Source organism: Nanorana parkeri, unplaced genomic scaffold, assembly GCF_000935625.1.
Source record: "Nanorana parkeri isolate BGI_ZX_2015 unplaced genomic scaffold, ASM93562v1 scaffold446, whole genome shotgun sequence".
NCBI lineage: Eukaryota > Metazoa > Chordata > Amphibia > Anura > Dicroglossidae > Nanorana > Nanorana parkeri.
In genome coordinates this window covers 909,029-922,891 of record NW_017306714.1, presented here as the reverse complement: position 1 = coordinate 922,891, position 13,863 = coordinate 909,029, and the positions used below count along the sequence as shown (strand labels likewise).

The 13,863-nt window shown below is 41.7% G+C and overlaps 1 protein-coding gene across 1 annotated transcript in view; it reads right to left on the bottom strand.

Moving 5' to 3' along the window:
• Positions 1 to 13,863, bottom strand: part of SCLT1 (sodium channel and clathrin linker 1) — a 130,203-nt gene that overhangs the window by 75,734 nt on the left and 40,606 nt on the right. The window contains exons 7-8 of the mRNA XM_018560293.1: positions 13,136 to 13,258; positions 2,234 to 2,299 (exon numbers count right to left, since the gene is read on the bottom strand). Of these exons, the coding sequence (XP_018415795.1) occupies positions 2,234 to 2,299; positions 13,136 to 13,258 (189 nt within the window). The remainder of the gene's footprint in view (positions 1 to 2,233; positions 2,300 to 13,135; positions 13,259 to 13,863) is intronic.

Here is a 13,863-nt window from a genome sequence, read left to right as displayed (position 1 = left end):
TAAAGACAGTATTCCTGGCAAAACCACCATATAAACCAGTTAAAAATGTACTTTAAAGTATAAAGCCCCGGGTGTTTTTGCATATATCTACTGCTAGAAAGCAGTAGATATATGCAAAAAGTATTTTTTTTAAAAAATGCTTTGAAAAGGGTTACTACTTACCTGTGTCTTCCAAACGTGCTCCCGTGCAAAAATGTGAAAAATCTCTGGCGGCCGCAAAGCATCTTGGGGCATGCGCAGATCACATTTTCGTCCGGGACGCGAGGAGAGACACAAGGTAAGGATCGGAGACCCGCCGCAGCACTGGAGGGACAGATGAAAAAGACAAGAAAGAAAAAGAAGATCGGATTAAGAAACATAATTTAAGGTAAGTGCTGACATTACCATTGGGGGGAGGGAAAAACATTTTTGTTGTAAGTACCTTTCATCCACATTTCTATTACTCAGATTGAGAGAAGTTTGGACAGCAAGGTGAGCCGGTTAGGTTCAATTGAACTGCATAGCGCTTTCAATTTAACATTATCGGCTTGCTCACAGATGGGGAAGAGCACAAAGATGACTTAGTGTTCAGTGGCATCAGTGTTCTGCTACTTCGTTGCCCAATCCACAGATGAAGATGTGACCAATAAAAAATAAAATTTTCTTACAGTATAGCCACTCATGAGAACTGTGAGTACCACTGCTATGCTTTTAGGTGGAGGTAGAAAGGAAGGTATCTGAGTTCTACACATCAAAGATGTTTGCAGCTGTAACATTTGGTTGTGACTTATATGTGGGAATATGCAAAAAAAGTTCTGAGATGATTACTTTTGTTCTGCTTTAAAGCAAAATCCGGGGTTTGCCCATTCCAGCCAAAGAAACAGGTTTGTTTAATACCCTACACTTCCCAGCATTTATTTGCCTTTTTTTAAAATTAGGGATGCACCGGTACCGTTTTTTCGGTATCGAATACTGAAATCTTTTTTTTCGGTACTCGCCGATACCGAATACGAATACCATTAAGGTAGCCGTGTGACTCACCACCAAGCTTCCTCATTAGCCGGGAAGCTGTCTCTGTGCTCCCTCCTCACCAGGTGATGAGGAAGCATGAAGCCAGCTTTCTGGCCATTCAGGAAGCCAGGGGGCGGGTAATGACTCGCTGCCCGATTGGCCAGCTTCACGACCAATCAGGAAGCCGGGCGGCAAGTCATTACACGCCATCCAGCTTCCTTATTGGCTTGGAAACCGGCTACATGCTCCCTCATCACCAAGTGTCGAGGGAGCATGGAGCCGGCTTCCTGGCCAATGAGGCAGCGTGTATTGACTCGTCGCCCAGCTTCCTGATACCGGAAGTTCTGGTATTGGTATCGGTGCATCCCTAGTTTTAATGCTTTTTAGCTTTGGGAGGATAGGAAATAGTGCAACAGCAGGTACTTCCAGATATGGAGAAACATGTGTCTTGTCTATGTGACAGTGGTAGGCCAATCAGAACCATCACATTGCAGTCCCTAGCCCTACGTAAGCTATGACTCCAGCGACTCAAAACTAAGACCGGGTTCACACCTAGGCGGCATCGTTTTTGTGCGTATGTGTGCCCGGGTTCAGCATGAGGTTCTTTGCGCAGGGCTTGGGGGTAGACGCACTGCAAGGGTAAGTTTATTTCCTTTGTCCGCAGATGGGCTTTAAGGACAACTAACAGGACATTAAGGACAAATAACTCTGGTCACGAAGGCAGCAAGCACATGGATCATACTTCCCCCCTAACAAATTTATATAGCACGTTACCACTGTTAAACAATGTCAGACAATTTGAGCAGTCTGCTATAAAAATCATTTACTGAACATAATGTTTTAATGTTTTGATTGTTTCAAATACAATCACAAAATGTATCCCTAATATTGCTGTGCCAAATATCATATCCAAGACAAAAGGTTCCTGTAACACCCGATTAATGGTCGGAACATAGATTTTCACATTACTGCAAATAGTGGCCAGCTAATCTTTGATGGCTTATTTAGTCCCCCTTAAAATATTAGAAGATAAAAGTGTATTCAGTCCCGAAATGAACTTAACCTGCGCTTTCAATACACCATTACACTTGTCTTATGAAAAGCTCGTAATGGGCCCTAAAATTTGTACTGTTCATACCTCAGTAAACACACTGACAGTTTAGCACTGTACGTTCAGCCATCCTTTGTTACATTTCACACATCACAGTCATAATTGCCTTTATGAAGCAGTCATTTTGCTTACCAGTTCCACTTTTTCATGAGCCCCGTGAAGTTGTTTAGTTAGCTGCTGGAACTTTGCTAGCTCTTCCTAAAAAAACCATAATGTAAAATAGATGTGAGCAAAAAGTTGTCTTTTTTGCTACAAGATAAGATAGAGTATCAAGAATAAAGCAGACCAAACAGAACCAAAGAACCTGAAATACAAGTGACATTTATGTAAAAAAATTATTTGTGTATGTATGCATAACATGTAAACGTTCTTGAATCGGCACAAACGTTATTCATATTTAGAAGAATGGCAAAAGTAGTGTATTTTTTAGTGTAATCAGCTTTTGTTAACCACTTCAGCTCTCACACCTGTACACCACATATGGACCAGAGCAATTTTAACTGCTATGGACCTGGTAACGATAACTTTGTCAATATTTAAGATAAAGCAATTCACATATTTTTTTTTTTTTTTGTAACAAGACCTTTTTTGATATAGGCTTTCAAAAAAGTTTTATTTTTTTTGGTGCAATCCATTAACAGAAAAAGCTTTGCAAAGTTATTTACAAATAAAAAAGTAAAAGTATTATTAGTAAGAAAAATAGAAATAATAATTTAAAAAAATCAGCAGGAAAATAATAGCTAACGGGGAGTAGGGGAAGAAGTTGTTAGTTAGGACTGAACAGAGTAATAATAAATAATAAAAATATAGGATGCACCGATATCGATACTAGTATCGGTATCAGGTGCCGATAGAATATTGCTCCGATACCTTTCCCCGATACCGGGACTTTTGGTCAGAGGAAGATTTCCCCTCACCGGCAGTACCCTAGGGGAACATGGAGCCGGCTTCCTGGGCAATCAGGAGGCCAGGTGGCGAGTAATGACCTGCCACCCTGATTGGCTGGGAAGCCGGCTTCCCAGCCAATCAGCATTGAGCCAGCATCCAGGCCAATCAGGAAAATGGAAGGCAGGTCATTACTCGCCGCCTGGCATCCTGATTGGCCGGCGAAGGCGGTTTCCCGGCCAATCACAATCAAGCCGGCTTCCTAGGCAATCAGGACGCCGGGTAGCATGTCATTAGTCGCCGCTGAGCTTCCTAATTGCCCGGGAAGCCGGCTCCATGGCAGCGGAAGCACTGGTATCGGCACTCGGTATTGGTGAGTACCGAAAGCAAAATATCGGTACTTGTACTTGATACCGAAAAACCTTCTCAGGTTGCTTTAACCGTCATCATATGCAGATTTAAGCTCATCCCTTTAATCTGCAAATTAATGAAACGAAGTAAATACAAAACTAACACAGACTTTTTTTTCACAGCAGATTCTATATGTATATTGCTACTCCAAGCTATCATTTTCAAAGTAAGGAATTGACAGTGTGTGTGTGTGATTAGTGATGGGCTCGGGCGTGTTCGCAGCTCCACGTGCCGAGCCCGCCAGGAAGCGGACAGTGCCAATCACAGGTACAGTACTGAGACATTATCCCGGTCCTCAGCTGCAGAGATCCGGAAATGTCTCAGCGCCTGTGATTGGCGCTGTCAGCTTCCTGACGGGCTCGGCACGTGGAGCTGCGAACACGCCCGAGCCCATCACTATGTGTGATGTGGGGGGGGAGGGGGTTGAGGCAGGAGAAGGACAGAGCCTACAACACACTTTCTAGGTATTTTAAGTTAAGATACACGTAAGATACATGTTTGTTAATAGGTAAGGTACTCAAATGCATTTTAAAGATTTAACGTCTGAGTTTAGTGTCACTTTAAATAAAGGCCAAAGAATTTGAGAAAAGATCCATTCATTTTTCCCCAAGTGCACTGTACATAAACAAAACTAAGCAAGATATATAAATCAGAGACTTTGAATGCTGAAGGAAAATTGCTTCATTATGAATGTTCGATCTGCACATGCGGTGATAATTTTGTCACAGTGATGAAAACTCCCAACTACCACATTTCCTAAAATATACTTTTATCGATTGCACTGTCTCAGTCTGTGTGCTGCTTATGCGGGGGTAATTTAATATCTCGGTAAAGAGCAAAATAATTATTACTCAGTCTTTCTTGATAAGTTGATAAAGAAAAAAAAAACATGTGGCAGTGGACACACTGACACTCACTGATTGGCATTACTGAACTTTGTCATCCAGCTGGGTTAGTTAGAGTAAACCTCTAATGTTATTTACTTATTTCAGGTATTTATATAGCGATGACAAGCTTTGCAGTGTTTTACACTTATGCTATACATACTGTTTGCCTGATGAAGGGACCCCCTGGTGCCCCTAAAACATTGGGATTCCTGTGATTCTATGACCAAACATCAATAAAGATGTATTGATTAAAATGACACTAAACTCAGGAGTTAGATATAAAAAAAATGCATTCAAGTACTTTAACTATAACCAAAAATGTATCTACATAAATGTTTTTGGGCAGTCATCCAGAAATCATAGTAGCCATTGGATCAGCATGCCAGTCAGGCAAAAGATGGACAACTTCGGTGGGTGCTGCAGTGGGCAATGAAAGGCTCTGCTCACATCTAGAAAAAAAGATAAGTCATCAGTACCTTAAATTCCTTAAAATCTTAAAAATACATCTACATTAAGTACCCTAACTATTAACAAAACTGTATCTTATTTGTGTATCACTCAGCTGTAGATCCTCAAATCATCTCTGAATTGGTGCCGACACTGCCCTCCCTTCTTTTGTTGGCTACTTTTGTTCCCCATGGTCCCTGTGTGTGTTGTAAAGTAGCCACCGCACCAAGCTCAGCACCAATTCAGAGATGATTCGAGGATCTACAGCCCAGTGATACACAAATAAAAAAAAACACCGTTTTGTTAATAGTTAGGGTACTTAATGTAGATGCATTTTTAAGATTTTAAAGGAATTTAAGGTACTGATGACTTATCTTTTTTTTCTAGATGTGAGCAGCGCCTTTCATTGCCCACTGCAGCACCCACCGAAGTTGTCCATCTTTTGCCTGGCTGGCATGCTGATCCAATGGCTGCTATGATTTCTGGATGACTGCCCAAAAACATTTATGTAGATCAGAAAGTAAGAGTGTAGTCAGAACCCCTGCTCTTCATACATGTTCAAAGTCAGTGACTCAGAAAGCAGTCAAGCCATTGAATAAACATGAGAGCCAGGCAACTAGAATTTTTTAGAACGAGAAGCTAGTGACAACAGCCTTCATGTTTTTCTCATAGCAGTTTTCCTTTAAAAAGGCAGTATGAAGACTATTAATAATGCTCCCCATTTTAAGTTGGTAAGCCTGATTTCCAGAGCTATTTTACCTGCCACTTAATTTGTATTAGTATACAGGAAAATTGGATGAGCACACACCTGCTATGTCTGAACCCTTGCTTTCTTCTTTCATAAAAAGCATTAAACAAGAAAATGAATGGAGACCACTGACGCATTTCACGCACACAGTCACTGAGTCATACAGCACTCTGACTAAGTGCCTGTGTGTGCTAAACACTTGTGAATGTAGGCTTTTGTTTGTTTTAGAACAGCTTCTTTCATCATATAAAGTAAACAGGAATGCAAAAAAAAAAAGCTTGACATTAATACAGCTTACAATGTGGTTAAATGCAGGTCAGAAAGAGGTCAAAAGCACATCTCAATGAACTCTTAATGATTTAAGAAGCATCTCAAATTGATGTTAAAGTGGCACTTATCTCAGGAGTTAAATATCTTAAAAATGCAATTGAGTACCTTAACTATTAAAAAAGTATCTTATTTGTGTATCACTCAGCTGTAGATCCTCAAATCATCTCTGAATTGGTGCTGACACTGTCCTTCCTTCTGGAGGGTGACTACTTTTGTTCCCCATGTTCCCTGTGTGTGTTGTAAAGTAGCCACCGCCCCAAGCTCGCTCCTGTGATGGACTAATATCTCAAGTCTAGTTTAATAATTTGTTTTGAGATAGTAGTCCATCACGGGAGCAAGCTTGGAGTGGTGGCTACTTTACAACACACACACAGTCCATGGGGAACAAAAGTAGTCACCCTCCAGAAGGAAGGACAGTGTCTGCACCAATTCAGATATGATTTGAGGATATACAGCTGAGTGATATACGAATAAGATACATTTTTGTTAATAGTTATGGTACTTGAATGCATTTTTAAGATTTAACTCCTGAGTTTAGTGACACTTTAACCACCTCCCGTCCGCCGAACGTTCAGGAACGGCCGGACGGGAGTCTTCTGGATGCGGGTGGGCATCCTTAAAACGCCCTTCGTGCCCGCATGGGAAACCGCCAGAATTTGAAACAGCCAGCGATGGCTGTTTGTATGAACTGAATATTTAGATCATGCCATTGCTAATTAAGGCTTGTATCCCTATAGTGGGGAAAATAGATGAGCACATGTCCAGACTCCAGAACAGTATTATTGTATAGTGTGGCACAGCTATATCCAATTCTGCATACCTGGCTTTATATTATAAAGTTCTTCTAATATAAAGTCAGGTATGCAGAATTGGATATAGCCGTGCCATACTATACAGTGTTCTGGTCTGGACATGTGCTCATCTATTTTCCCCACTATGGGGATACAAGCCTTAGTTAGCAATGGCATGATAAATATTAATTTCATGTTCTTCATAATATTAAGAAACTGACCTAAAATCATGATTTTGTATTGCTTTAGAAAAAATGTGAACTGTCCCTTTAAAAAAAGTATCGGTAATTGGTATTGGCGAGTACTTGAAAAAAAGTATCGGTACTTGTACTCGGTCTTAAAAAAGTGGTATCGGAGCATCCCTACAAGGAGCCAATCAGCTGTGCGCAGTGCAATAAGCATGCTAACACCAAGAGAGAACAGAAAGACAAAGAAAATGACCTGTAAGGGAAAGTCAATATACAGCAGAAAAAGATCAAGTTCCCTCCTTGGCCAGGACTTTTCTGTGCGTCACATCCGTGTAAATATCAAGACTGGATAGACTGAAATACAAATCTTTTGGCAGGCAAAACAGCTCATATATATATATTTCATCTGTGTCTTTGGCTGTTTGCCCAGAGTTCAGCTTTAAAAGGAAACAAAGACAACCAGAAATAACCATATGGCCCATTATGTGCAATCAAATTGGACTGAAATAGGTTTAGTCAGTAATAAAGAGCTGAATGTGTTTGTGGAGTACCACAGCGATGAATGAATTTGTTACTCACAGCTGGAGAAACTGCCATATGTGGGGAGCGGATCCTGTCCAATCCTTGTTTACCAGTGAAGGAATAAAGAATTGCCATGTTCCCTGTATCTTGTGAGGTGTCTGTCAAACTGAATGAGATACTCTTGCATTTGAAGTAGGACCCCCATTAATAAGTGTATCCCATTTATACTCCTATCAATGAGAAATTGGAGTCTTTTTTTCTTTAGTTCTAAACTGCACATTTAGACCATGACACAGTTGCAGACACCTATTAAAAACACATATCAGTGTAACAATCAGATAGGGTTTAATACCATAACATTCCTATAACATGGTAACATGTGGGCTACTGAAGATTACTGCAAATTTGGAAAGACAGAATTCTCTTCACATCTTTCCAAATGGAGATAACTGGTTTGTGTTTTGGGAGACTGCTTCCAATCATCCACTTGTCTAGGTGCCTTTAGGTGCCCATACACTGCACGATTCTCGTACAAGAATCGCGGGAAATCCCGCGATCGTACGAGAATCGTGCAGTGTATGGAAGGCGTGCGACCGTTTCTACTGTACGGTCTTGCGATGGTTGTACAGTGTATGGCCACCTTTACACTGCTTTACCATAAAGAAAAGCCTAACATTATGTCTTGGAGAAGAGCAACAGCTTGTAACACAGAAATTATATTTTTTTTAAATGCATTTCATCCCTTGGTACCTTTAAGGGTTAAACAATGTTAATTTAAATGAAAATGTCTTGATTTTATCTTTAAAAAACACATTAGCACAAAAGGCTCTGCCATAGAATCGGATCTGAATGAATACCTACAAAAAGGTATAAAAAAAAGAATTTTATGCGGCGAGATTTTTTCAGCATTTCCTCTAATGACCATAAAATTATTTTAGTCAAGCCAATTGCCCCATTGGCCCTGTGTCAGCAAGAATTACAATTTAATTAAACAATACCATAATCCTCTAAAACGTATAGTATTGCGAATAAAGGACCTTTTTTGCCCTTGCCTTTTAAATTCAGGTTAGTGTCCTGTAAAGTGTGGAACAATCATGAGATGTATAGTTACATTTTATGACTTCAGTAATGCACACCTAATTATGTCAGTAGTCATTAACCAGCTAGCTATTCTTTTTTTCTCGACTCCCCCACATCCCTACCACTCTAATGTTATCTATGTGTAAAGTGATCTGTAGATCTATGCAGTACATACAGAGTTGATACTTTACTGCACGCTAATGATTGCAGAGCACCACACACACACACACACACACACACACACACACACACAGCAGCTTTTTCCAGCACACCTGGTCAACTGTGTCACTAGGTACTTGGAGGAGATCTAGCATATATTTATTGTCAATTAGCGGTGCAAGGGAAATGCCACAATTTTAAGGACCAAGAGTTAAACTGATTTCAATTTGCCTAATTTGCATGATTAGAGTCAGCCTAAAATGTTGAACACTGTACCGCAGACTACGATGTGTTACGGCACATAACAAGAAAATGTGCTAAGTTGTTATGTTAGGTCTAATTAACACATATGTTACAAGGGGAAAGGGCACACTTTGTTATATACACAATTGTATTCAATAAAGCAACGTGCAATATGCTATAAAGCATGTCAACCCTTTCACTTTTACTGGTATGACTGAACAATATTAAATCTGATTATCCACTATAAATTTGCTGCACGCTAAACACCATCATGTGCATTGAACGGCCTTTAAAAAACAAGGCACTTGGTCAAATGGTAAAGAAGGATATCGGGTTAAATAGAGATCTAGAAATATCAACTATTGCCACTTTTTACTTGCAATGGTAAGAAAGAAAAATGTCCAGTACAGGACCTATCACCCTGAAAATGTTTATGTTTATCTACTCCAGTCCAGGTTGGCTACACTATTTAAACCTGGTGCCACACTACCTTTCTATTGAAAGTGTCCCCACTGGGTCTTCCCATTTGCCGCACAATTCATTCCTAAAAGGTAAACCACACTAAGATGTTTTCTCTGGGAAACTGTGCCGAGCTGGGCAGCTCTGGGTCTAGCAGAGTACGGTTCACCCATAGGAATGGATGGGACTGCTACTCACATGCACACTAAGAAGAGGATATTTTCCCTGGGAAACTGTGCCGAGCTGGGCAGCTCTGGGTCTAGCAGAGTACGGTTCACCCATAGGAATGGATGGGACTGCTACTCACATGCACACTAAGAAGAGGATATTTTCCCTGGGAAACTGTGCCGAGCTGGGCAGCTCTGGGTCTAGCAGAGTACGGTTCACCCATAGGAATGGATGGGACTGCTACTCACATGCACACTAAGAAGAGGATATTTTCCCTGGGAAACTGTGCCGAGCTGGGCAGCTCTGGGTCTAGCAGAGTACGGTTCACCCATAGGAATGGATGGGACTGCTACTCACATGCACACTAAGAAGAGGATATTTTCCCTGGGAAACTGTGCCGAGCTGGGCAGCTCTGGGTCTAGCAGAGTACGGTTCACCCATAGGAATGGATGGGACTGCTACTCACATGCACACTAAGAAGAGGATATTTTCCCTGGGAAACTGTGCCGAGCTGGGCAGCTCTGGGTCTAGCAGAGTACGGTTCACCCATAGGAATGGATGGGACTGCTACTCACATGCACACTAAGAAGAGGATATTTTCCCTGGGAAACTGTGCCGAGCTGGGCAGCTCTGGGTCTAGCAGAGTACGGTTCACCCATAGGAATGGATGGGACTGCTACTCACATGCACACTAAGAAGAGGATATTTTCCCTGGGAAACTGTGCCGAGCTGGGCAGCTCTGGGTCTAGCAGAGTACGGTTCACCCATAGGAATGGATGGGACTGCTACTCACATGCACACTAAGAAGAGGATATTTTCCCTGGGAAACTGTGCCGAGCTGGGCAGCTCTGGGTCTAGCAGAGTACGGTTCACCCATAGGAATGGATGGGACTGCTACTCACATGCACACTAAGAAGAGGATATTTTCCCTGGGAAACTGTAGAGCTGGACAGGGCTGCACAACGTAGACAGTAGAATTGATGAGGAAGGTAAGTATTTGCCTGGTGGGCAGAACTTATTAATGGATATTAACGGATAACTGTACTAAATGGTACTGTTGTGCTTTAAACATGTCTTAAGTCTTAAATCTTTTTTTTTAAATCTTTTGTGCCCCATTGGAGATATTTTCCTTCCCAGTGTAGATACAGGGAAATACCTTTTTTTGTTACCACAACAAGTGCCCCATTAAAAGATCTCCTCTGATTTCTTGTTCTGGTGACAACTAAAAAAAAAAAATGTATGGATTTTTCCTAACTTTCTGCTGGTGACAATGGTCCTGGTGACAATGGTAACCAGAACAAATAGAGGGATGACTCGATCCAAAATAACAAAAAGTTTAGTCTTTGGATACACTTCAAAAATAGTTTTTTTTACATAGAAAGGAGTTTCAAAATTGCATTGTACACTGAGTGGCCAGATTATTATGACCACCTGACGTTTGTAGGCAAATTAGCTATAATTTCGGGCCAGACCATTATAAATAGGGAAGCAGGTTGTTTACCACGACAGTAGAAGTGATTTGTTTCTGAAGATATGGGTAAACAATGCGATTTAACAGCCTTTAAACGTGGGATGATTGTTGGCGCTCGGAGCCATGGAGCGAGTGTCAGCAAAACAGCAGAATTCGTTAAATGTTCAAGAGGGGCTCATTGTTAAAGTGTTTAAAGACTGGACTGTCAAGACGAAAATCTGGGTCTGAACGTGCGAATTGTGGCCGTCAGCGACTAGTCAATGTTAGGGCAGAACGGAGAATGGCAAGACTGGTACAAGACAACAGAAGGGCAACAGTGCAGTGTCAGATTCCTCGCATCACATTTCAACATCTCGTGGAGTCACGAGGCGGCCCAACGAAGTCATCTCTTGGAGTCATCTCGTGGCCCAACGAAGTACTGATGGGGTGGTCATTATAATCTGGCTTCCCATCTCTCCTGTGCTGTGGTCCCCTGTGCTTTAGTACTGTTCTGGATTCCTGTGTTGGCTTTGTTCCCCTTGCTTCCCTGTATCCTCGTGCTTCCTGTGACACTCCAGTGTACCCAGTAACCTCTCGGTTGGCCTTTCCCTTTTTGCTCTTTCTTGTGCCCCTGTTTGTTACAGTTCCTGTGGCTCCTGTGTGTTAACTTCCCACCTTGCTTTTATGTTCATACCCCCTTTTCTGTGTCTTGCAGTGCAACAGTTTCCCCTGGCGCTATCCTTGTACACGGCGTCTGGTACTTCCGTGGCATTGCACAGCTTTCAGTGTATTCCTATTTGTGTCTTCCTGTACCTTCCCCAGTGCATATCACCTGGAGTTCCGTGTTGTGTACACTCAGTATCCTTGCCTGTACTTGCACCATCCCTTGTGTGCTTTTTCCCTGCTATATATGTTTCCAGTGGGAGCCTTGATTCCTTGTGCACCCAGTGAGCTTCTGCTTATCCTGCTAGCAGATGGTTAGCCCATCCTCAGTGAGCGCTTGAACCTGCACTTACCTGATAGTCTGTCTTCCTCCTGTGTGGCTGCTTGTTTCCATGCAGCCTCGCTCCAGTGTATCCCAGATAGCCATGTTGTGGTTTACCTCCTGCTCCTTGTGGTAATTTCGCTCTGCACTATAGTGCACCTACCTCCTTTCTCAGGTGCATTCCCCTCTGCTGTTCCTGTGTATCTCTGTTCCCTGTGGGTACACCTGTTGTGTGTTCCCTTCTGTTTCTGCTTCCTGGGTCACGCATGTTCCCTGCGTCTTCCCTCTAGTGCCTGTTTTCTGTACCGTGTATCCTATATGCACCCTGTGTCTTGTCCAGCGTGCTGTAGACCCTGAGTACCCGCTGGCACTGTGCCTGCATGGGTGTGTCAGAGAGCCGCAAACTGGGAGCTGCCCCGCAGCTCAAAAACCACACCATCAGTGGCTCTGGAGAAAGACCAGGTGGCTCCTTAGATCCTGTGACTCTGGCACACCTGCATTTGTTGTGCAGTCACACTGTCCCTGCTCAGAGACCTGTATACCTGCACATTTCTAATTCGGTCACCATATACTGCTCCACAAGACCCGGAGCTCATGTGCCTCAGTGCCCTGGTCCCCAACTTGTGATACTTATCCTTGTATTAAAGCATTGAACTGAGCCTACATAGTGCTTAGTAATGTTTTATAAATAAGCCCCAATTGTGCTAACTTTATGTAACCACCATGAGGAAAGGATACAACAGTTGTTCAGGAAATGTACAACTTCAAATTGACTGTTTACCTATGAAAACTTATGTTTGTTTTAAGAATACTAATCTGGTCTGGAAAATTGATTTAATGAACAGCTTCTGTAATGTTCTATTGAACAAACCCTCTTCTTGAATGTGTATACTGCCACTGTAACATAAATCACACAATACACAGTTCCCCTACCTGATTCAATAATACCTGGAACACTAATTTGTTAGTTGCAATTTTCTCTGGCAGAGAAAGCAGTTACTGCTTATGGAATGAAGAAAATCTATTAAAGCACTGCCTATTCTTATGAGGTCATAAATCAAGGTAATTCTGTATGAGGTAACCTTTAGAGCAAAGCACGCTATAAAAGGTGGATCTGTAGGATTCCCTATTATTATTACCAGTGTAGATAGATACTGAAGCATAATCTAGATGTGTTTGTACACTTTATAAATGTGTATTGCTGAGGGATAGAAAGGTAATATTAAAATACACTGAGCACTTTAAAGTTTTGTTTAGTTGGAGTATTTTCTTCTTGGATACCTTTTGCTTCTCTCTCTCTGCCACGTGTATGCGGGCATTAGTCATGTGTTCCTGGTACAGCTGCTGCAGGCGATCCATTTCTTGTGAAACCATCTGCCACAGCTCTAAGGCATTCTCCTTTTCCTAAAGAAGAAAACCACAGATTAAAGTTTTCGTTTGCTTATAAACAATGTGTCAAGTTTACAGCATCCTTCATAAAACACTAGCACACAAAGCATCCATAACCAGGCCTCTAGATATTCTTCTGCTCTGCCCACTTTAAAAATACTATGTTGTCACCCATAAAAAAAAAAAAAAGGAACAAACGAGAAAACGTCGCAGTGATTTCCTAAAACCACTACGATGCAAGCTACCTGCTAAGATATTAGCTGCCGGCAGGGGGCACTGTTGCTTCAATTATATTCCCGGAAAGCTTTGTCAGAGGTTGAAGGACTGAGCAGTATATTGCTGTACCTTGTGTACTCCAGATAGAATTTCTATTCTAACACCATATATGAAGAGCTAATTTAATAGGTCACAGATGTTTCGTGAGTTAGTGTACATCTGTGTGGTTTAAGAAAGCTGTGCCAGCAGAGCTAAAATAGCTCTTACCAAAGTCATAAAGTAGCTTTATTTCTTTGGGTTTTTTTATTTTATTTTATTTTTCTTTTAGCTCATCCTGATTTGGCTTTGCGAAAAAAAGGAAACTACTCATAAGTGCGATAGCATCAGGGCCGTGAATTCAATTA